General features: G+C 56.5%; 1 protein-coding gene across 1 annotated transcript in view; it reads left to right on the top strand.

Annotated features, from left to right (window-relative positions):
- Positions 1-23,893, top strand: part of LOC130854319 (maestro heat-like repeat family member 5) — a 66,150-nt gene that overhangs the window by 8,979 nt on the left and 33,278 nt on the right. Inside the window, exons 3-19 of the mRNA XM_057737012.1 lie at positions 788-933; positions 1,544-1,672; positions 4,745-4,904; positions 6,393-6,445; positions 12,626-12,733; positions 13,037-13,153; positions 13,788-13,907; positions 14,962-15,108; positions 15,762-15,884; positions 16,657-16,736; positions 18,882-19,065; positions 19,433-19,621; positions 19,704-19,775; positions 19,895-20,031; positions 20,384-20,660; positions 22,192-22,296; positions 23,585-23,720. Coding sequence (XP_057592995.1) covers positions 788-933; positions 1,544-1,672; positions 4,745-4,904; positions 6,393-6,445; positions 12,626-12,733; positions 13,037-13,153; positions 13,788-13,907; positions 14,962-15,108; positions 15,762-15,884; positions 16,657-16,736; positions 18,882-19,065; positions 19,433-19,621; positions 19,704-19,775; positions 19,895-20,031; positions 20,384-20,660; positions 22,192-22,296; positions 23,585-23,720 — 2,283 coding nt within the window. The remainder of the gene's footprint in view (positions 1-787; positions 934-1,543; positions 1,673-4,744; positions 4,905-6,392; positions 6,446-12,625; positions 12,734-13,036; positions 13,154-13,787; positions 13,908-14,961; positions 15,109-15,761; positions 15,885-16,656; positions 16,737-18,881; positions 19,066-19,432; positions 19,622-19,703; positions 19,776-19,894; positions 20,032-20,383; positions 20,661-22,191; positions 22,297-23,584; positions 23,721-23,893) is intronic.

The raw sequence follows: 23,893 nt of genomic DNA, 5'->3' as shown, positions 1-23,893 counted from the left end.
TCTTGGTCAGGATTTATCATCCCTCCCCTCTCTGTGTCCTCAGGGCCTTTTATACAACTTTGCCATAGAGTTAAAGTCCAATGATATAGGCTAGGGGTCCCCTGGGCTGGAGGCTCCTTCAGAACAGAGCTGGACCCTGACTCCCCTTTGAGACACACACAGAGCCCTGTGACCACACAGTGAATGAACATCATTGAATGTTGCGTGACTGGATGGAGGATGAAAGGATGAAGGAATGAATAGATGGAGGGATATGGGGATAACTGATTAATTTATGAATAGATGGGTGGAGGGATAGATGGATGAATTTGTGAATGGGTGGTTGGGTGGATGGGTGGGTGGATGGATGGATACATTTATTAATGGATGGATTAATGGATGAGCAGAAGGATGGGCAGGCAGGTGGATGATAGGTGGATTAATGGATAGAAAGACGTGGATAAATGGATGGACAGGTGGATTGATGGATAGGTGGATGATAGATGAATGGGTAAATGGATGGATGAAAAGGAGGGTGAATCAATGAACGGATGGAACTATGCATGGGTGAACACGGGTGCATCCCCTGCTTGCTTTCTTGCTTCTCACCCTACCTCGAACCCCAGAAGGACTGAAGAAACAGTCAGGGGGCCCAGGATTTCCCTATGTGTTCAGTTCCCAGTGCTCACTTTCAGATCACTGTTTCCCATTTCCAGCCCTCCCCCTTCCCTGCCCACCCAGCCCTGTTGGCACAATGTGACTCTCCCATGGTATACTCACCCTCACACTTTCTTGCCATGTGCCTTAGCCATCTGCTTCAAGATGCTCCGGGACCTGAATGGTTCAGACCCCGTCCGCCTGAAGCACATCATCAAGAAAATCAAGAACATGGCTCACAGGGCCCCCAACCTGGTGCTGGAAACCATCCATGACTACTTTGTAGACAACCTGGAGGTGGGAGCTGCTCGGGCCATTCGGGGCGGGCGTGAGGAGCAGAGGGGAGGGCTGGGTCCCAAAGCAGGATCAAACCTTGGTTCCTGCAGGCAGCAGTGCCATGATTTGTGGCAAGTCAATTTCATGTGTCCAATGAGCCGATGGGGTCGGGAGAAAAGTGGACCAACATGTGTGGACCAACCTCTGAACAGCCTCTCGATAAGATATCATGATCCCCAGAGCTGAGGAACCTGAAGCTTAGGGAAGGGAAATGATTTGTCTAAAGCCACAGGGATGGATGGTTGGGTGGATGACTGGGGGAAAGCTCTGTCCGGCTTTTTAATGAATGAGTGAATAAAAGAGTGGATAAAAGAATTAATAGGTGAACTAATGGAATTCTTTTAAAATCCCCTAGCAGTTCCTTGAGGATGGGGACACATTTTTATTCATCTGTCTCTGCAGAACCTAGCCCAGGGCCTGTGCACAAAGGTGTTGTTGGACAGATGGCCAAATGCGTGCACTTGTGCTCTCTCCCCTCTGGCCTCCTCACCACCCCAATGCTCCCACTGGCGACTCCCCGCACCATCAGACCCAGCTCATCCTGAGCCTCTGTCCACTCCGCCACCCACAGATCCCCGCCCGGCACAAGTTCCGGCTCTTCCATGTCCTGCAGGCGGTCATTGGAGCCAGTGAGTCCCTGGAGGAGACCTGGGAGAAGACCTTCATACAGCTGGCCCTGGAGAACATGACCAAGTCCACGGTGGGCCTCCCCCTGCCCCTCCCCCAGCAAACAGGCTGCTCCACAAGGGCCTCCAGGGTGCAGACTGCTGCCCCAGGGGCTCAGCGAATGCCAGCAGTGCCCAGGCTTGTGCTTCACCAAGCGATTCTACCCATTTTCTCATTTTCTTACCACCAGCACCTTCAGAGGGACAGCCTCATGCACCCACTTTACAGATGAGAAAGGCAAGGCTCAGAGAGCTCTTTGCTGGTCTGTGAAGCCCACCCACCCCCCAAGCTGTAACTCAGCCCTCGGCTGCCTGCCTCTAGGTCCCTGCCTGATGGAGACCACAGGTTTGGTCCTGAACTGCAGGTCCCCTGCCACCCCCACCCCCTGCTGCAGTCAGAACTGCCGTGGGCCCAGCAAAGGTCTTGGCTGACTTCTGTTTCAGGCACGTGGGAGCCAGCAGCTCTTATTTAGACAGAACAACCCAGGGTTGCCCCGTGGTTGGCTAAGCAATGAACGTGGTAAGTCGTGGTTGGAGAGCAGTGACCAGCCACCAGGGCCCATCACCACCGGCCCAGCCCTTGTGTCCCACGAAGCAAAAACAGCTGTAATTTAACCTTCCCATCACGGGTTTATGACGCCCATTTATAGATGGAGGGACCTCAGAGAGTTTAGCACATTTGCCTGCAGGAGGAATTACCCAGCTGGCAAAGAGCAGGGGTGACAAGCTCCCACATGCCCCACAAACACGTCGTGGTTCCGATCCTACTGTGACTATCAGAGAAAAGCAGGACACAAAGTCCGTATCCACGACAATTGTTTCCTTTCTAAAAATTTTTTTTAATTCATAAAAACGTTTCACTCATGATTGTGAAACATGTCAGGCATATTTTAAAAGTGCCAGGCATCTATGTAGCGTTCACAGCCCCGTGGTCATACAGAGCTGTGGGGGCAGGGCGGCAGGGACCCAGGCTGTGGGCTGCAGAACATGCAAAGCCTGTCTGTCCGGTGACAGTACCGAGAGCCCCTCTGCGCCGCCGGAGGCAGGGCCGGGGCAGGCAGGGAACCGCTGCGGGGGCTGCTTGCACGCTGCTTCTGAGTATAGCGGAGCCCACCTCCAGCTCTCCAGCTGGTGGGGGCAGGCACTGCTGTGGGTGCCACAAGCGGGTCCAGGACTCACCCGGGGGAGCGGGCTCGTCATCGCCCAGGTCGAGGCCAGGGAAGCTCGTCTTCTGGCGTCTCGGTATCCAAAGGCTGGTCTGTGACTTTGGTTGCCCAGTCCCCCCAGGACCCCCCTCTCCGACACCCAAGCCTCCCTCCATCCTGATTTCCTCTTGTGTTAGATTGACATCCCCCAGCAGCTTCCTGAGAAAGCGTGCTTGGGAAGTAGTCTCGAGACCGTGCATTTCTGGAAACAGCTCTGTTCCGTTTCCTCTGGACTCTGCATTACTGACCATTGCCGCATTGTCCTCCGGCCCCCGATGCCGCTGTAGAGACCCCAAAGCCACTCTGAACCCTGGTCCTTCCTCCCCACCTCGTGGCATCTCCGTCCTGCACGTTCTGCACGAGCCTGGCTCGGGGTCTGTTTTAGCCGCCGCGCTTGGTGGTCCTGCGTCCTTGCAGTTTGGCTGCTTGAGTCCTTTGCTTCTGGAAAATGCTTACTTAATTCCCTGATGATATTTCCTGTGCTTCTCTGTCCTAGGCTTCAGGAATGCCTAACACTCAGGCACAGAGCTTTCAGTGGTTCCTAATAGTCTCATCTCACCGCTCCTTTTCCATCTCTGTCCTTTGTTCTGCTCTCTGCAGATCCGTTATCTTCCAAACCTTAGACTGAGTTTTCCACGCATGTCCATGAGCCTTTAACTTTCAAGAGATCTTGATTTTTGTTCTCGGAACGTTCCCGCTTCATCCTGGTTATTGCTTTACGGATGCAGTATCTTCTCTTATCTCTCAGGATATTAAAGGGAGTGTTTCGCTTAAAGTTTCATCTCTCTGCTTGGCCTCTATTTCCTCCAAGTAGCTTTGTTTTAGGTTTTGTCGGGTGTGCGGTTGTAGCTATGGTTTCAGTTCCTCTCGCGTCCGTGGTTTCTCTGCGTGGCCGTCTGCCTGTGCTTAGGAGCTGATGAGGCGCTCTGAGCACAAGTAGGTGATGGGATTGGGGGGTCCACCATAGAGTTACGAGGTGATCCCACTGCTGTCCTCCCCGTGACCCCGCCCCTGTATCAGCCCCTCTGTGTCCTTCCTCCCGGGACGTCCAGATCTCCCAGGGAAGACCCTGATCCCAAGCCCAGCCCCGGGCAGCATCATGGAGGACCTGGCCCAGGAAGCATCTGTCCCCTGAGCTTGTAGGCTTGGCCTTTCCCCCCAGAGACCCTTCGCCTGGCCTCTCCAGAGACCCCCCAGGTGCGCCGCGTTGGGACGGCATCTGGGCACCTGACTACTTCTTAAACCACTCTGCCCTCTCCCCGGCCTCCCTAGCTGTAAACATCGGGGAGACGCGACCCTGGGGATCTCTATCAGACAATGCGCGGTGTCGGTGGGGGCGGGTTTCGGCTTGCCCCACCGCCAGCTTCGCGCTCCGCACAGTCACCTCACCCGCCTCCTTTCCAGCTTGAGAACGTGGTGGCTATCGCCCTCGTTGACAATCTCCTAAATGCAGTGTAGCTGAGAGCTTTTTTGGAAAGAGCAGAATCGGGTTCGATTCACCATCTCAACAAGAAACCCTCATATCCACCCTTTCAACAAATTATAAACCAGTTTCATAGGATGATTCAGACAGCATCACAGGAGCCAGAAACCCCCTCATTTTCAGATGCCACCAAATGCAGGGCTAGGGTTTGGATAGACAGGGCGAGTGGGAGCTGTGCTCCAGGCAGCAGACACAGCACAAGCAAAGGCTCAGAAGCGGGAAGGATGACGAGGGGCTTCTGGACCGGTGAGAGGACCAGGGATGTTGACGGTCCCACGAGCCCTGAGGCTGGACCTGATCTTCACCTGCCAGACGTGCCTATCAGGCTTCCTCAGCCTCAGCTTTCTACCCAGAAACTGGGTTGACAGTAGCTGTCCTGCCCACCAAACCGGAGCACTTTTGCTTTCCGCCCCGCCCAGGAGCTGGAGGAGGCCTACCAGGACGCAGCCAGCCACGTGCTGGTGGCCATCTGCAGGCACGCGTGGCGGGTGGTGGCCCAGCACCTGGAGACCGAGGTCCTGTCGGGCACCTTCCCGCACCGCAGCCTCCTCCACGTGATGGGCATCCTGACGTCTAACGGTATGTTCTGCCCTCAGGGCCTGGGCTTGGCCACCCTCTGTGCCCAGGCCAGCAGGGGGAGGGGAAGGTCATGAGGACAGAGCGGGGGGGACGCGCAGGGCTGCTGACCCCCGGGCAACACGCAGGACCGCGCAGCGGCTGTGCAACAGGGAGGCGCCTGTGCCAGAGGGCCGGGCTGCGGCCTGAGCACCCCAGGACCCACCTCCTCTCGGCCGGCCTGGGCCACACCGGGACTCCCAGGAGCGGGCACCAGCAGCCAGCTGTGCTGCCCATCCAACCAGCGCTCCTGCTGTCAACATTTCAACAACAGGCCTGGACAGAACCAGGACGGAGCAAGGAGGCTCCAGGAGGCAGGCCTGCACTGCTGCCCGGTCCCCTCCCTTGATCACCGGCAGATGGGGAGGCCGAGCTCACAGAGGCTGTGCCATGGGGCCCCGGTCACCCAGCCCCACGCCCCAGGCCTGCGGGGTCCAGGTCTCTGTGCCTCCTCAGTAGCCACTGTCTCTGAGCCACTTGAAAGGCCACCTTGGATGGTGGGGGTCTCTGAGAACCTCCAGGGAGGACTTACAGAGAGGGGTCTTGCCAGGATGAGGCTCAGCTGATGCAAGACAGCAAACACTGGGCACCTCCCGTGAGCCTGGCTCTGCCATCAGATGCCCACAGCCTCGCCAGGGAGGCAAGCACCAACTCTCGTCATTCATTTATCCATTAACAAACATGAGCTGAGCTCACTACTGCCCCCTGGGGAGGTGCTGGGCTGGCCCCATGGTCATCAGGGAGGGCTTCCCGGAGGAGGCAGCCAAGTCTGAGCCATGCCTTGAGGGATGAGTAGGAGTTTGAGGAGGGAGTGATGTGAGTACACCTCAGGGCCTTAGAGAGGAGCTGGTCTGAAGCCTCAAGAAGGGACTGAGGTGTGGGGGTGGGAGAGGAGATGGGTGAGGCCGGCCCTGCTCTCTACAGGGAGGCCTGGCCTAGCAGGACACCTCAGGGGCTATGCTTGGGAGCGTGGCCTCTAAGGCTGGGAGAAGGCAGGCCCCGGCTTGGCTCCGCTTGGCGCCCCATGCCTGGGGTTGGCAGGCTGGGTGGAGGTCCTCCTGTGCCTTGGGTGACCTCTGAAACCCCCAAGGCCATCCCCGAAGCAGCCCCTCCCTCCAAGGTTGCATTTCCAAAGTTCCATAAAAGCTTTCCAGCCTCCCAACATGCCCCTCTCTGAGCCTCTAGAGGGGACCCAAGCTCATCCCAAGTGACCCACCTGAAGTCACACAGCAAGGGTGGTAGGGCTGCAACTCCAGCCCAGCTCTCTGGACCCCAAGGCCAAGTCCTGCTCACTGTCCTCCAAGCTCATCTCCCCCACGGAGCTGGAATGGGCAGAGGCAGGACCTTGTCACCCTGACTCAGTCATGTCCAAGGGAAGGGAGATGGAGGCCAAGACCCAGCCCTGGCCATGGACTCCAGTGACCCCCCACACACACACCTTCCCTCCTGCAGAGGAACTCTTCAAGGAGGGAGAGAAGGCTTGCTGGGAAGAGCAGCTGGCCAAGGTAGGGAGGGAGCCTCGCCACTGGGGTCTTCTGCAGGGCTGGTGGGGGATGGGAGGCACCTGGGGGGCAAGCAGCAAACCACTGTGGGTGGGCACCTGCTCAGCCCTAGGGGACGGGAAGGGGCGGGAGGGGGAGGGAGAGGGAGGCTGTGACAGATGAGCTACAGGCTTGGATGGGAGGGGACCTGACCACAGCCCTGGGACTGGCCCCTGGGCAGCTAGGATTTGAACTTTGGTCTCTAGAAGTCTGGCACAGAGTAAGTGTCCCCCACACACAGGGCCTTGCCACACACCCTGGGGGCTGGATCCACGACTGACGTGGGCCCAGAGAGGATGCAGAGGCCAGATCTGAGACCAGGGGAGGAAGGGAGAGGGCGGCGTGGACTGAAGTTGCCACAGCCGAAGACAGGGGTCACGCTGCTCCATCGCAGACCACACACCACGCAAAGGGCTTATGTGGCCGGGAGAAGGGACGTGGGGCCCTGGCAGACCTGAGTTCAAGTCCAGATTCAACCAACCACAGTTGTGTGTCCTGGGTGACTTACTTTGCCTCTCTGTGCCTTAGTTTCCTCATCTGTCAAATGGGGGTAAAGGTACCAGCCTCAAATGTTGATTGTGAGATGACAGGAAATAATCCACACAGTGTTTGGTGTGCCTGACAGCCAGGAAGCCCTCGCTTGCCACGTCAATTATTATGATCATATAGTAGCAGCAGAATAGTAGTAATTAAGTAGCATTTAGCGGGAGTAACACCACCAGCAGCAGCAATACAAGTAATTAATAGAAAAATAAGACAGAAAATCACTAAGGACATAGAAGACTTGAACAACCAACATAATTAACCAAATTGATCTAATTGACGTTCCTTTCAAATGTAAATAGAGCATTCACAAAGATAGATCATTTGCTGGGCCGTATATCAAGTTTCAATAAATTTAAAAGGACTGAAATCAAACAGAGCACATTCTCTGCCCAGAACATCAATTAGAGATCAACAGCAAAAATATATCTGGGGACTTCCCTGATGGCGCAGTGGATGAGACTCCATGCTCCCAATGCAGGGGGCCAGGATTCGATCCCTGGTCAGGGAACTAGATCCCAAAATGCATGCCACAATTAAGGAGCCTGTGTGCCACAACTAAGACCCCATGCAACCAAATAAATAAATTTTTAAAATATATATATATGTAAAATATATATATAATATGTAAAAATTTGCAAATATTTGGAAATTAGACAACACTCTTTTAAATAACCCATGGGTCAAAAAAGAAATCACAAGGGAAATTAGAAAGTATTTTGAATTGAATGATAAAGAAAACACAATATGAAATTTTGAACATCTGTGAAATTCAACCAAAAAACTGCTCAGAAGAAATTTATATTTTTAATACGTATATTAGAAAAGAAAAAAGGGTATAAAATCAATTTTCTAAACCTCCATTTTAAGAAACTATCCCCAAATATGCAAATTAAGCCCAAAGTAGGTAGAGCAAAGAAAATAATAAAAAAAGTAACGTAAAAATCAAAGAAAATTTTTAAACAGACAAACAATAGTGAGTAAAACCAGAAGTGGGTTATTCAAAAAGACTGATAAAGTGATAAGGCCCTTGATAGGCTGGTCAAGAAAATAAAAAGTATTAAATATTAGAAAAGAAGGACTGTCACTGCACATCCTGTATACATGGAATGGTAATAAAATGTGATTCCAATAAATTGGGCACTTTAGACGGGATAGACAAATTCCCTAGAAAACACAAGCTACCAAACTGACACAAGAAGAAACAGAAAATCTGTGTAGTCCTGCATCAAAGAAATTGGAATCATATTTTATAAACCGTCCCACAAAGAAAACTCCAGGCCCAGACACTTTGCTGTTTATTTCTATCACAAGTTTAAGCAGAAATAATACCAATTTTATCCAAATTCTCTCAGAAAATAGAGGAACAAGAAACACTTCTGAAACCATTTTGGGAGGCCAGCACCACTCTGACCCCAAAGTCAGACGAAGACATTACAAGAAAACTACAGACCCATATCACTTCATGAAAATGAGCTCAAAGGTCTTTAACCAAAGTTTAGCAAAATGAATCTGGCAGCATACAAAAAGTCCACCCATGCTCACCAGCCTGGAATGTCCTGGATCCCAGTCCTTTGGGGTTTTTGTGGAAGCTTCGTGAATAGGCGTGATTAATGAAATCACTGGCCACTGGTGATTAAAGTCGATCTCTAGCCCCCTCCCCTCCCTGAAGGCTGAGGGGAGGATGAAGGTTCCAACCCTCTAACCATGATTGGTTCCCCTGGCAACTCGCCCCCATCCTGTGGTTATCGAGGGGCTTCCCCAAAGTGGAACCAGGCTCGTTATGAACAACAAAAGACACCTTTACTGCTCTCATCACTTAGGGAAGGGTTTTAGAAGCTCTGTGCCAGATGGAAATGGAGATGAAGACCAAATATATATTTTTATTATAAATCACAATATCACAATGAGAAAGGCTCTCAGCAACGCACGAGTAGGAGGAAACTGACATCTATGAAAACCTTACAACTAACATACCTAATGATGAATGAATGAACACCTTCCCACTAAGATCAGAACAAGGCAAAGATGCCCACTCTCTCCACTTCTGGTCAACATTGTAGTGAAGTCCTAACCAGCGCAGCAAGGTAAGAGGAAGGGGAACACAGACATACAGATTGCAATGGAAAACGTGAAACCCTCTTTCTTTGCAGACAACATAACTGCATACTCAGGAAATCTCACAGAAGTTTTTTTTTTTTTAATGCTAGAACTATTTATTACTAGTAGTCGAATGTAGCAAGATCTCAGGATACAAAGTGAAATTGACATGCAAATGTCAACTGAATTTCTATACGCTAAGAAAAAACAATTGGAAAATAAAGTTTAAAAAAACAATGACACAGCAACATTAAAAACATAAAATTTGCAGATAAATTTAACAAAATTATGTGCAAGATCTTCACAAAACATTGCAAAAAGAAACTAAAGAAAAGCTAAAGAAATGGAGATATGTGATCATGGATAAAAAGAGTCAACAATGTTAAGATGTCAATTCTCCCAAAATTGATTTATAGAGTCAATGCAATGCCAGTCAAAATCCCAACTGACTTTATTATACAACTAAGCATAATCTATAAATTAAAATTTTATATGGAAATTGCAAAGGACCTAGAATAGCCAAAACAATCTTGACAAAGAACAAAGTTACAAGAATTACACTACCTGATTTCAAGATTTCCTATGTAGCTACAGTCGACAAGACAGTGAGAATTGACAGATTAAACAAATAAATAAATGGAACAGAATAGAAACTCCAATAAAAAACCACACTTACATGGACGATTAATTTTTTTTTTTTTTTTTTTACAAAAGTACCAAAGTAATTCAATAGGGAAAGTCTTTTGAATACACAGTTCTGGAACAATTGCATATCCAGCGGGGGGGGGAAAGAACTTTAATGCCTGCCTCGAACCATTCACAAAAATCAATTTGAGATGGACCCAAGGCCTAAATATAAAAAAAGACAAAGCTTCTAGAATAAAACACAGGAGACAACCTTGCCAACCTTGAGATAGGTAAATATTTCTTAGGACCCAGAAAACACTCATCATAAAGAGAAAAAAAAAATGGTTAAACTGAATTTCATCTAAATTAAAGCTTTTGTTCATCAAACGATACTATGAGGAAAGTGAGAAAAAGGAAACCGCAGACACAGAGGACATATTCACAAGACGTATCTCTGACCAGGGATTGTATCCAGAGTAAATGAAGAACTCTTCCAAAATCAGGGAGAAAAAGACAAACAGCCCAATTGCAAAAGTGAACAAAAGATTTAAATAGGCATGTCACAGAGGAAGGCATATGAATGACCAAAAGCCAAGGAAGCAATGGTCAACATCTTGAATCCTCAGGGAGATGTCCATTAAAAGCCAGGAGCTGCCACTGCCCACGCCCAGATAGAGCTCAAAGGAAAAAGAAAGATTCCTCCAGATGCTGGCGGGGAAGCGCACGCTGCTGGTGGGAAACACTGACATTTTCTTATAAAGTTATGACTCAGCAATTCCACTTTTAGGTATTAACCCTGGAGGCATGAAACATTCGTACACAAAATTACACATCCAAGCATGTTCCTGGCAGCCTGATTCATAAGAGCCACAAACTGGAAACAACCTGTGCTAGGCAGACTCCCTCCCTCCCTAAGATCTAAAATCAATTACTTGCTTGTCCACCTGAGGAAACTAGAGAAAGAGGAGCGAGTTAAACTGAAACCACGCAGCAGAAATAATAAAAATTAGAGCAGAAACAGAGACGTGAACTTGAGAATACATGCAACAAGACGGACGAATCTCAAAGACATACTGAGTGAGAAAAACACCAAACTCAGGAAAGTCCGCACAGCCCGAGTCCAATTGTTTGAAATTCTAGGAGAGGCAAAACTAACCTATGGTGAACTAAGTCAAATCAGTTTTGTAGGGACGGGATTAACTAGGAAGGAGGATGAGAGAGCTTTCTGGGGCGGCGGGAAATGGTCGAGATCTTGATGGGGTGAGACCTGTGGGTCTGTACCTTTGTCAACATTCATTGCACTACACACTAAAGATGTGTGTGTTTCACTGTAGGCTAAATGTACCTCGATTTTAAAAATATTTAAAAGTTAAAAAAATTGATTTTGGAAACAGATATGTTTCACGTTTCAAAATATTTCAGGTTTTTTTAAAGGAACACAGTGCCCACCCTGTGTATCCTATGAACACCCTTAGACCCTCAGCAGGGTCTGGGGCCAATGCAGAATCAAATATATGACCCTCTATGCTACAGAAACATGCAAAATTCACACTAATTCCCACAAATAGCGTCGCATCAATTTGGGTCCGCTTTGGCCACTAAATGCTTGTACATGCAGCAGTGAACAAAAAAGACAACAAAGGTTTGGGAGAGGGGCAGAAGCCCCCCGTGCTTCTGGAGAAATTAGGAGCTTCCGGGAGGCTGGGGTCCCCTGGGCATTCAGCAAACAGTTGTCCTGTGGGTGGGCGAGAGAGCCACCCAGGTCCTGCTGCACCCCAACGTCCTGCAAACGGAGTAGGCAGGGGGCATAACCAGCGCAGACAGGGTCCCCTCGCCTCTGCCACAGGCCGGAACAATTTCCCTTTCAGGGTCCCAGGAAGCATCGCCAGAGGGGATGCAAGCGGCCCTGCCTGCAGGGGCGCTCTGGGCAGGTGTTGGGTCCCACAGGCTGCGGGACGCCTTGTGCTCCAAGTACAGCACTGTTAGTGCCCCTCTGGGTAGATTCCCAGAAACGGAATCGCTTGGGGAAATGTGTGCATGTTATACATTTTAATTAGCACTGCCCAAACCTGCACTTTAGTGCTCTCCAATCGCCTCCCCACCAAAGGACACTTACTTGCTACAACTCGGTGGTTTTACAATTTGCCACTCTTGGCCAAAATGACACATCATCTTCATTTTCATCCCTTAAATAGTAGCAAGGTTGGGTTTATATATCTCCACTTTTAAGTGGGTCGCCATCTTCTTCTTACTCGTTTATTAATTGCTCTTTGTCGATGATATTAACTCTTGGCAGTAGGTCACAGAAAAAAACAAGTGTCTCTCACCTTAATTTAGCGTGGTTTGGCTGAACGAACTGCTCGAAATGTTTATCTTCACATTTACCAGTCTTCTCTTCCTTTAAGATTTTTGGGTTGGAAGCATAATTAGGCGTACCTCTACCCCAAAGAATCTTCGGATCAAAAACCTTAGACTTGTTGGACTGTGGAATCTGGAAACAGAGAAACCGTGTAGTCGGCACGATAAAATCACGCTGTCAGAGCAGAACTCTCAGGGCTTATATTTAGAAAGGACGGTTTATTTGATCCTCGGTTCATTCATTCCTTCATTCAAACACATATTAATGGAGTGTCAGCTACTTGCTGGGCACTGTTCTAGGTGCTGGAGAGACAGCCACGAGCAAATGAGACCATCTCCGCCCCCCAGGCACCCACCCTCTGGTTGGGGCCACCTTCAGGGGACACATCACCCGGTATCCCCAGTGCTGGGGACATGGTCAGGCTCCCCCTGAGTGGTCGGGGGGAGGCCGGGCTGCTGGCTCACAGGGTGGAGGGAAAGAGCACGCCAGCCCTGCCCGCCCCCATCTGCTCGCAGATGGCCGTCAAGTCGGTCCAGTTTCTGAACACAGAAGGGTGGTCCAAGGAGCTGCTGGGGGCCCTCACCAAGCCTGACCAGACACATCAGGAACAGCCCCTGGAGAAGGTGGGCCACAGCACCCCCGCCGCCCACCGCACAGGCCCGGGGCTCTGTCCACGGGACGCACACCTAGAACAAAGCCCGGACCCCAGGAAGAGAGAGAGGCAGGGTCCAGGCAGCAGGACTTGAAGCCAAACCCTTGCAGCTTCACCACCAAGCAGGGGACTGCTGGTCCCAGAACAGGGTGGTGAGGGCAGCTACAGGGGCCCAGGGAGGCCTAGGGAGACTGGCCGGGGGAAGTGGCGGGCCACCTGGGGTGGACAGGGACGGATAGAGTGGGTCAGGCTCAGGACAGGAACCCTCCCCCAGGCCTTCCTGTTCATCTACTATGGGCTGATCCTCCAAGCCGAGGAGAATGGCACCACAGTCAGGACACACCTGAGAGCCCTCCTGGAAACGTCCCACCAGTGGCCCAAGCAGAGGGAGGTGAGGACCCAGCCATCACCCCATCCCCAGTGGCCTGATCCTGATCACAGGATTAGCCTGACTGCTGGTCACACTCTGAGCCCTGAGCCTGGTCACCCTGAGCCCCGACCCTGGTCACACCCTGAGCCCGGAGCCTGGTCACCCTGAGCCCCGACCCTGGTCACACCCTGAGCCCGGAGCCTGGTCACCCTGAGCCCCGACCCTGGTCACACTCTGAGCCCGGAGCCTGGTCACCCTGAGCCCCGACCCTGGTCACACCCTGAGCCCGGAGCCTGGTCACCCTGAGCCCATCACAGCTGTGTCCTCTTCCTTGTCACAGGTCTACTTCCTGGACCCTCATTCCCACCTCTGGTACAGGACTGCTCGGAGCTAGGGGTGGGGGAGGTGGTGGTGACAGGCCTCCAAGGAGTCATCTCTCCATCCTGCCCCACCCCCACTGCCAGCCCCCATAAAGAGATGCCCCACAGGCTGGGCTCCTAATTGTATGCCCGAAAGAGCGTGAGGGTGAGAGGCAGATGCCCTGTGACCTCAGACACGTCCCCTCACCTCCCAGGCCTCCGTTTCCACACACCCAGGCGAGAGGCAGGCCTGATCCTGCCACCCCACGTCAGTGATCTGGTTCCCCACCACACAGGGCATCGCCCTCACGGTGGGGCTGGCCGCAGCCCGCCACCTGGACCACGTCTGGGCCGTCCTGGAGCAGTTTGGCCGGAGCACACCCATCAAGTGGAGCCTGAACAGTTTCTCCCCGAAGGTACTGGCTCTCCAGCTGTCAGAGGCCTCAGCCAGGGGCTGGGACCTCGAGACCCCACCCTGCATGACGGTCTGGGCCGCCAAGGGACAGGTCCTGGGGCCAACTAGGGGGATGGGCTGTGGACCGTGCGTCCCGGCCTCCAGCCCCCGCCGGCACCCTCCTGCAGCATGGCCCCCGTGCCTCGCTTTCCTCCCCCTGGGTAGTAACACCCCCTCCACCCACCCCCACGGCTGGGGTTGCAGCCAGCCTGCCTGTGAAGCCCACACAGCAGGGTCCCGCATGACCGCTCTGGCGTGGCCATGGTACCTGCTGCACGTTGGTTCATGGCTCTTTGATCCTGTGCCTCGTCCAAAATACGAGCCAAGGGCCAGAGGTCAGCCCCGGGCCCCTGCTGAGGGCCGGCACGGCCACCCCACCCTCCCTGCATCCTGATAACTCCCACGGGCGGAAGCAGGGCCGGGGACCCCACGAGGGGAGCCCAGTTCGGACAAAGGCGGGAAGAGTCGTAATGGAAGAGGATGGCCAGGGTCTGGCCCGCCTCCTCGCGGTCCACAGCCGCAGGTGGCAGAGCAGCGTCTGGGACCCGCGTCTCAAACCCTCAGAGGGGGTCTAGGCAGCAGAGCCATAATATCCTCAGGTGACATCCCGGGGGTCCCAGATGTCCCCCCCCCCGTGTCTCACCGGGGCCACAGCTCTGCGTGCCCCATCACCGTCCCTCTAGGGACAGACACGCACCTCCCAGGCCCCCAGCAGCCCGAGGTGGGCTAGAAGGGGGGCGGGCCCTGGGCTCCTGGGGAAGGGGCTGCCACGAGGCCAGGAGGGTGAGGGGCTTGGACCCCAGCCAGTGCTGGCAGAGCCAAGCACCGCCGCCTGCAGCCCCAGGGGACCCCACAGGGCCCGCCCCAGCCCCCTGGAGAGACCGGTCCAGGTCCCTGCTTTCCTAGAGAGATAAGTGAGGCTCGCCACCCTCAGGACACCCTGCCTCCCCGCTCCCCGAGGAAGGGTCAGCGGGGCCCTGATGTGGGGACCTGCCCCTCCCCCCGCCCGTGCCCAGAACGCAGAGGACCTGCGCTGGAAGTGGGCGAGCAGCACCATCCTGCTGGCCTACGGCCAGATGGCGGCCAAGGCCAAGGTCCACATCCTCCCGTGGGTGGACAACATCTTGTCCCGGATGATCTTCTTCTTCCACTACAGCTCCTGGGTACAACCTCCCTACCCCCGCGGCCCCCGAGCCCGCCAGCACCGGGGTCTGAGAATTCTAGACCTGCCAGGGCCTTGGCGCCCACCTCCCCACCCCCCACCCCCACCCCCACCCCTGGAATCACGCAGAGCCGGGCCTGGCCTCCTACTCCATCCTTCTCACATGAAGCTTCACGGGCTCTCATGAGGACCCCATCCCTCCATCTCCCCCCTTAAAGCAAACCCTGGGTTCTCACATGGGGGAATTAGAAGTCCAGGCGACCGTCCATCACACCCTGTGGTGACAGTCCCCTGACTCTACACCCTACACTGGGGGCCTCCACCCGGAGAACTGTGAAGGGCCAGGCAGCCCCGTGAGGGCCCCGCACACTTAAGCCCTTTGGGCCTGGGGTGGCCGCACATCACGAGAAGCTGGACACTGGGCTTCTTACAGGCACCTCCTGATGCCTAAGCATCGTCAGCTATTCACATCGGCAAACAAAATCACACAGGTTCCCCCCTCAAAAACAGCCCAGCTATGTGGCCCCAGCTGGAAGTCTCTGCTGAGCCCCCTGCAGGAGCGGCCCTGCTGCCCCCCTGCAGCTCCCGTGCTCTCCTGCCCCTCTGGCGCTCCCACTCCCTGACCCCTTGCTCGGCCACCTGACCCCATGCCAGGACGAGACCCTGAAGCAGAGCTTCCTCAAGGCCATCCTCATGCTGGTGAGGGCCATCAGTCGCAACGAGGGTGCCCACAGCTACGAGTTCTCCCAGGTCTCTGAGCTCCTCGAGTGTCTGATGGTGAGTGCACGGTCCTGGGGCAGAGGAAGGGCTTCCCGGGAGGGGGCACCTCCCTCCGAGCAGCAGCATTCACAAGATGCACCCACTGGAAAAGCGTGGGCCAACCGGATTTCTAGAGCGGGGACAGGCACCCCCACAGGCTTTCACACCTGGAAGCACATCCGTGGCCCCCCACATGACTTGGCTCCTACAGGGACCCCGAGCTGGCCAGTTACATCCACCGCACAGCTGATGTGGCTGAGACCCAGAAGGGCCAGCACCATCCAGTCTGCAAATACTGACCTAGCTCACACCACTAGTTACTAGAGATTTTGGCCTCACAGAACCTGGGGTAGTGGAGGAAACACACAAATGATGAACAATTATATAGCGATAATAACAAGAGTAAGAGTTCTCATTTACTGACCTCTGGCTGTGACTCAGACACTCTGCCGTTCATGACTTGCTTCACATGTAACACAAGGGCAACAGCGTCACGTTATTTGTGAATAAACGAAGCTCAAAGCGGTTTGGAGATTTGTCCAAGGTCATGCAGCTTGTATGTGGGCAGCCAGGATTCAGATATGACTGGTCTGATTCTAAAGTCTATGCTCTAGTTGTCTAGGTGGAGGCCAGGTCACAGAGGCCCCCCTGCATGTGTGAGGATCTAGAGCGTAATCCTGTGGGCTCCAGGGGTGCTGGGCACCAAGGCCTTTAGGCAGGGATGAGACTTGGTGTCAGAAGTGGGATCGGCCCAGGTGTGAGTGACTCTGCCCTCACCTGGAATTTGCAGCTTCTGATAGAGAAGGAGCCTCAGGACACGCTGTGCACGTCGACCCGCCAGCAGGCCATCCACATCATCTCCAGCCTCTGGTAGGCACCCCCAGCCCCACACAGGGCCTTGCACAGCACCAAACCACAGCCTCACAGCTCAGGCTTGGTGCCAGCAGGACAGGGAGGTGGCAGAGATCAGACGTCAAGGCCCTCCAGGCCCTGAGCCAGGGCAGGCCATGGTGGGTGGGGAGTGGGCAGTTTATGGAGGCCAGAGCATTTGGTTTGGGGCACAACCACCCCCCAGAGTGAGCTGACCCCCCACCAGACACTCAAGATCAGAGCAGTCATTCACATCAGCCACAGGCAGAGTCTAGAGCAGGCTCTAGCAGCTGGGGAAAGAATTGCAAAGGGAAGCTGAGTCTAGACTCCAGCCAACATCCCAGGGAAGGGAGGGAGGCTAGAGTCCAGAGGAAATCCCAGGGCCAAAGGTGGATCCTGATTTAGCTGTGCAGCTACAGGCGGGGAGAGGCTGTACCAGCCTCCCCACCCTGGCCAGGGCAGGTGAGCCTGACAAGGAAGTGGAGGCCAGGGACTCCGGAGCTGGCTGCTCTCGGACTGCAACAGGCCCCACACTGCACTGGGCAGGGTGGCAAGTGGAGTTGGGTGGGTCTTCCCCAGAGCAGGTAGCCCAGGTACGTCACCTCTCCAAGCCCCGGATTCCTGCATCATTCACTCCACAAATAACTGCTGAGCACCTGCAATGTTCCAGGCACGGTTCTGAGTTCCAGGGACCCAGCTGTGAGCCAGCAGGGCAGGTCCCTGTTCTCTGATAGCTGACACCCAGGGAGGGGGCACAGAACGAGCAACCCACACGTATCAGGGACCGATGAGAATAGTGAAGAGAAATGAGGCGGTGGCAGTGGGACAGGGAGGAGATGCAAGACCCTCGTGGGGTTGAGGACTAAATGAGGCTCGGCGCTGAGCTGAGAGTCGGTTGACTGAGGGCTGACAGAGTGAGTGGCCCTGGTGTGCCAGGCACCCTGAGGCTTCTGTAAGAAGGAATCTCAACAAAGACCTGAAAGGTAAGAGAGCGAGCCCTGAGGGTGCCTGGCCAAGCGGAAGGCAAGTGCAAAGGCCCTGAGGCTGGAGCACAGTTGGGTGCTGGAGGACCAGCAAATGCCAGAGTGGCTGGAGCAGAGTGAGAGAGAAGTGGGTACAGATGAGGTCCTAGGGGTCACAGGGAAGGTCATGCAGGCAGACCACAGCGGGGACATTGGCTCTCAGCTGAGCAAGATGGGGCCTTCATGGGGATTACATTTGAGAAAGATGTCTGGCCTTTGCATGGTGAGTTGACTGCACCCTGTGGTGGGCGGTGAGTCTGGAGTTCAGGTGCAGACCCAAGGTTGGGATCACCGACATCCACATGGCATTGAAGGCCAGGGGTGGAAAGGAGAAGTGGACCAAGGCCTGGGCTGGGGCGCCAGGTGCTGAGAGGGTGAGGAAAGGGGCGGAGCCAGTGGAGGAGGTAGAGTAGGATGGGAGGGGGGGTCGGGGGGTAAGCCAGGGAGCAGGGGAAGGAGTTCTGAGGAGGAGTGATCAACTCATCACAGCTACTGATGGCCACCCAAGACCAGGCCTCGGAAACTCCAGGTAGAGCAGGGGGGTTCAGGGTGAAGGTCTGATGGCGTGGACTGGAGAGGGAGCAGAGAGAGCTGGGAGGTCAGTGCAGACCACCCTTCTAGGGATGGGGGATAAGGGGGAGGAGAGAGGCAGGATGCTGCCTGGAGGGGAAGTGGAGTCAGGGAAGGGTCGTGTGAAGCAGGAGAAAATGCCAGCTCGTGGGAGTGCCCTGCAGCCCCGACACACAGGAGGCACTCCATAAATGGTATTATTGTTCATTCAGAGTTCAAAAGAGTGAAAGTTTGGCATCATTTGCAAAAACAGAACTGCCAAGGTCCAAAGGTGTAACCAGGGCTGGGGTGAGAGCAGCCTGCCCAGGAAAGGGAGCCGGGCTGAGGGCTTCTCCAGCCCCTGCTCCCAGCCAGGCCGAGGCGTCCCTTACAAATCCTGCCCGGAGGCCAACACAGCCCTGGGGACAAAAGTCCAAGAGGCAGAAGTGTGCACTTGAGCCTCTGGGCAAACAGGAGGCCCTGGGCCCAAGAGGGGCCTCAGCTCAGGGCTGGCTGACTCTTGCCTGTTCTGGCCGGCGGTCGCCCCGCCCTCACCGCCCTGTCCTCCCCACAGTAAGCTGAGGCCGCCCCTGGACGTGGAGAAGAAATCCCGGCTTCTGTCCATCAGCCTCCGCAGCGTGTTGTCCCTGCCTCTGCTGGAAGTCCTGGAGAAGCACACCTGCCTTTTTCTGGAGCCGCCCAACATACAGGTGCAACCCTGGCGCCTGCCCCGCTTCGAGCAGGGTCGCTCGGGAAGGGTATCCAGCTCTGCGTGCTGCTCTCGGCTTGGGAGGGGGCAGGCTGCACAGCCAGGGCTGCGGGACCCTGGGTGTGTTTCTTAACTGCCCTGAGCCTCCGTTTAGCCACCTGTAAAATGGGGATGATAGCCCTAGTACCAGAGGTCTTTAACATCGGGTGTGCCATGTCTGGGGCAGCGCGGCGCTCTGTAAACAGGAGAAGTGGCCTCCCTTCCTCCCTGGCGGCACGGAGAGCATGCAGCTCCGTGTCCCCTGCGCAGCTGCTGCAGCTGGTCGGGTCCTGCCCACCCGGCCACGCTGCCCACTAGTGGCTGGAGGAAGGAGCCCTGATACCCAGGCCCACACATCCCCTCCTGGGTTCTGGTAGAGGTTGGCCGCCCTGCGGGGAGATGACTGCCACTGCGGCAGCCGCCACCAGGGGCGCTGCAGTCCCCTGCGGCCTCGCACCCGCCTGGCGCCTGGGGCCATGGCCAAGGGCCGGGAGCCGCTGTTCACTGAGCACCTGCTGTGTGCCAGGCCCAGCGTGTGCATTCGCTCACCTTCCCAGCAGCGACCGGTCCAGAGAGGGGGGAAACCAGCTCAGAGAAGTGGAGGTGTCCGGAGGGAGAGCCAGGGTTGAACCCCACCCCGGCCTCCAGGACCTGCGCTTCAGGCCTCCCCCTCAGGCAGAGTTCAGGCGGGCACTGGAGGGGTCGGCAGCTTGGGTGGGGGTGAGAGTGAGGTAGCCCCCAGACCCAGGGCAACAGCCCTGCACAGCCCTCCAGGAGGGTGCCGTCTGCCTACACCCCAACCCTGCAGGAGTCGAGGTTTCCCGCCCCCCTCCCCCCAGTACCAGAGGAGGACCTCACAGCTGGCTCCCCCAGGGAGTGCAGCCGGGAGCCAGGCGCTGGGCTGGGGGCTCTTGTTCATTCGCATCCCGTGTCCACCTCCACCCTGGCAGGGAGCTGGCTCCAGCCCAGTTCTCAGGTGACAAAGCTGGGCTCAGAGTGCTGAAACGAGCTCCCCAGGGAGTCGAAGGCCAGGGCCCCTCCCTCCCTGCGCTGTGCTGGCTACCCAAGCAGCAAAGATTGGGGGGTGGTGTCCTGTGTGAGACCTAGGAATCCGGACCAGTGCCAGATGAAAACGTGGGGCCTTTGTTTAAAAGTTCTGAGAATTTCAAGGTGGCGACAGCAGAGCATGAAACTGAGCACACGGAACCTTCTGAGCCAGGTCCTGCTAGGGCTGCACACCCGTGAACTTGGAAATGAACTTCCCTCAGCCACTGAGAAACCTGTGCCCGGGGGGCAGGCCCCAGACCACCCCTGCCCACTTCCCTCAGCTGCCCCGCGGGGATGGTGGGGGGCCCTTCCTGGGCGTGGCGCGAGCTCGCTGGTGTGCAGCCCAGCCCGGGGAGCGCTCAGGACACGGGCACCACGGCCCTGAGCGGCCGACGCACACAGCCCTCCCTCCGGCCGGCCGGGGCTTGGCCGCCGCCTGACCTGCTCCACGTCCCGGCACAGAGCCTCTACAACAAGACCTCGGAGGCCCTGGACCAGATGCTGCAGAGCCTCCTCGTGCAGAACCCCACGGCCGACGAGCTGCACTTCCTGCTGTCGGTGAGGGCGGCGCGGGCAGCGTGGGGCTGGCACAGGCGGGGCGGAGGGCAGGCCGAGGAGGCAGGGCCTGGACCTGGCGGCGGGGGGCGGTCCCTTGTGACGGATGACAGTAGTTAGGGACGAGTGGGGGAGGGGCATGGGCAGCAGGTGCAGCCTGGTGGCCGGGGGCCGTGAGTGCCACGCTGCAGGGAGCCGACGAGGAAACAGGCCATGGTTCTGGCGGGACCTGCCCACCCTCCCCCTGAGAGAACGTCACCTGCAGCAGGTCCCCAGCTGTGAGGGGGTCTCACAAGCCTACCCCACCCCACCCCCGCCGCCACCGCCCTCTGGGCGTCCCTCCTATCGGGAGGGAGACCAGCCAACAGAAAGGGACAGTCCGGGGTCGGGGAGGCCCAGACAGGGGAGGCTGCCTCTGCTGGGAGGGTGGAGGCAGGACATCAGGCCTCCTCCTGAGTGTGGACCGAGAGGGTCACTGGGTGGGAGTGGCGGCGAGGGGAGGGGAGGGCTCCCAGGCCGAGGGCCCGAGGGGCAAAGCTGAGCCGTCCCAGCGAGCACAGTGGCCAGGATGGAGGGAGGGTCTGCGTGGCTGGAGCCTGGGGATGGCACGGAGGCAGGGGGCAGTGGGTCAGGGTGAGGTTAGGTTAGCAGAGGCCAGGCCACCTCAGGCTTGGGAGGCCTGCGGAGGTGAAGGGAGCCGCTGCAGCAGGGGCTTCCGACCCGCGGTGCACAGAAGGAAGTCGGGGTGTGTGAGCCCGGCCAGGAGGAAACACTGTCTGCATTTTCCCTCACCTTGGGCTTCAAAGTAGCACGGCCCTCCCCGGGGGTGTTGGCGGCAGACCTCGGCAGTGCCAGCAGCGGCTGTGTCCACCCACGGAAGGCGCAGTAGCTGTCCCAGGGCGTGATGGAGTCCCAGAATCTCCCGGCACTTTATCCCTCATGCATCCCCTCAGCAAACAGGCTCACATGTGGCTTAAAAGTGTTCGGCATAACTGTGTCAACATGCCTGTGCATTCCTTTGTAACCCTGTGCCTTTACGGTGTGCTCAGAAAAGCACTGTTCTGGAAAGAGGTGCATTGCAGGGAAGCAGGTTAAGAACCAAGAGCCTCAAAGGGCTTTGAGCAGGAGGGGCGTGTCAGCTACCTCTGGGGGGGCTGGGGGGCGGGGGCTGCCCGGAGCAGAGAGATTAGCCGGCTGTGAAAAGGGACAAGGAAGGCTGCCCAGGGGCAGGGGTGGCCGTTCCCGGGCCTGGGCCTCAGCTGGGAGCGGCCGGGGCCTGAGCTGAGGACGTGGTCTCGCCTTGAGTGGGTGTGGCTTAGGCTCGGGACGAGGGTGGACTGGACCGAGGGGCGTGGCCTCGGCTGAGGATGGGTGTGGCCTGGGCTGGCGGGTGGAGGCTGGGCCAAGGGTGGGTGGGGCTTGAACCCAGGGGTGTGGTCTGGGCTGGTGGTGGGCGTGGCCAGTTGGGGGCGGAGCCCGCGCAGAGCCGGGGTCCCGGGCTGCAGCACCCCTGCCTGTCCCCGCCCACCTGCAGCACCTGTACTTCTGGCTGGCGTCAGAGAAGGCGCACGAGCGGCAGCGGGCTGCGCACAGCTGCGTGACCCTCCTCAAATTCCTGAGCCACAACCCCCACCTGGACGTGAGTACCCGGCTCCGCGGGCCCACGCCCGCACCCCCTCTGCTGCCCCAGCCAGGCCGCCCTTCTCCCAGAGCCCGCCAAGGCGCGTGGGCTCCCTGCCACCAGGGCAGGCTGGACCCCCGAGTCCCCTGCGGCCCGGCCAAGCAATCCATCATTTTACGCACAAGGAAATAGGCTGGGTTGGGGGTTGGGGGTTGGGGACCCCTGCTCAAGGCCTCCCAGCTGGACGCCGAACCCAGGCGCCCCGACCCCTGACCCAGGAGACTGGGCTCTTGCCAACGCACCTTGAAGCCTCAGGCAGGTTCTCCACCTGGAGCCTGTTTCTCAGGGAAATGGGAGGAAACGGGTCCTCCTCAAAGGGGTGCAGTGGGCATCAGGTGGGGGACCGTGAAAGGGCTCCTGGAGCGGGCAGCCCTGTCCAGACGAGGGCTGGCAGCTCGACGTGGAGCAGCCACCGTCGCTCCACCCTCATCCATCACGATCCCCGTCGTGTCACAGATCACAGCCTAAGCGCCACCTGTCACAGGCGCCCTTGGGCTGAGTGAACATCCGCACGTGCTCAGGGAGTGAGCGGTCCGGCGTTTATCAGCCAAAACCAGCATCGGCCCCCCAGGGAGACTCACAGGGAGATGAGGAGATTGGTTCCTCCGCCTGGTGCCTGGTGGCCGCGCCTCTCTCCTGAAGGCGGCCAGGCAGGCGGGCGGCTGGGAGCAGGCTCGTGCTGCGCAGGCCCCTCCAGCGTCCCTTTGATGAGGGGGACCCCTCTCCGGGGGTTCCCGGTGTCTTCTGTTTACTCAGAATCAACATCGGCAACACAGGACCTGGGCCAGGAGAGGCAAGGCAGGCACTGCCGGGGGCACCAAAACACTCTGCCAGCAAGATAAATATTTTAATACGATGTGTTAAACAATCAAGTCAGCAAAGAGTGGCCCGTGGACTGGCCACCTGCTGTTCTGAATAAAGCTTCAGGGGAACCGGGGCCAGGCGTAGAGGCGGGTGAGCCAGGCGAGGTCCTGGGAGAGCAGGCTCAGGCCCTGCCTCTATTTCCAGGGTTGAAACTTTGTTCATGATGTTCTGTTTGCACTCATTTTGATTTTTACAAATATGACATTAAGATGGGATTTCTCTGGATTTCTGAGCTTTGGGGCCGCCCCTTGCATGGTCCCCAGGCCCAAGTCCCAGCCCCGCACACCACGCGAGGGGAGCCTTGCGGATGCCGGCCGCGCAGGGGTGAGTGCGCGGCAGGCCGGGGACCTGCGTCAGGGGTCCCACTGCACTCTCACCACAGCCCAGAGAGGACTTCAGACGGATCGGGGAGCTGGTGGGCATGCTGGGGATTCTGTGCCAGGACCCGGACGAGGCCACCCAGTCCCGCAGCCTGGAAGGGGTGGGCCATCTCTACAAGCTCCTGATGCGCCGCAGAGGTGAGCCTCTGAGGACCACACCCGGAACCCACCCCCACCCCAGCCATAGCCTCAGCCGAACCCACACCAGCACTCCTGAACTCAACTCAACCCACATCTCCCTGGACCCACCCTCTAACCTCAGCCATAAGCCCAGCAATGGCCTTGTCCTGACCCCCAGACCCACGGACTCC

This window comes from Hippopotamus amphibius, chromosome 5 (genome assembly GCF_030028045.1).
Source record: "Hippopotamus amphibius kiboko isolate mHipAmp2 chromosome 5, mHipAmp2.hap2, whole genome shotgun sequence".
NCBI classification, from domain to species: Eukaryota; Metazoa; Chordata; class Mammalia; order Artiodactyla; family Hippopotamidae; genus Hippopotamus; species Hippopotamus amphibius.
This window is presented reverse-complemented; position numbering and strand designations above follow the sequence as displayed.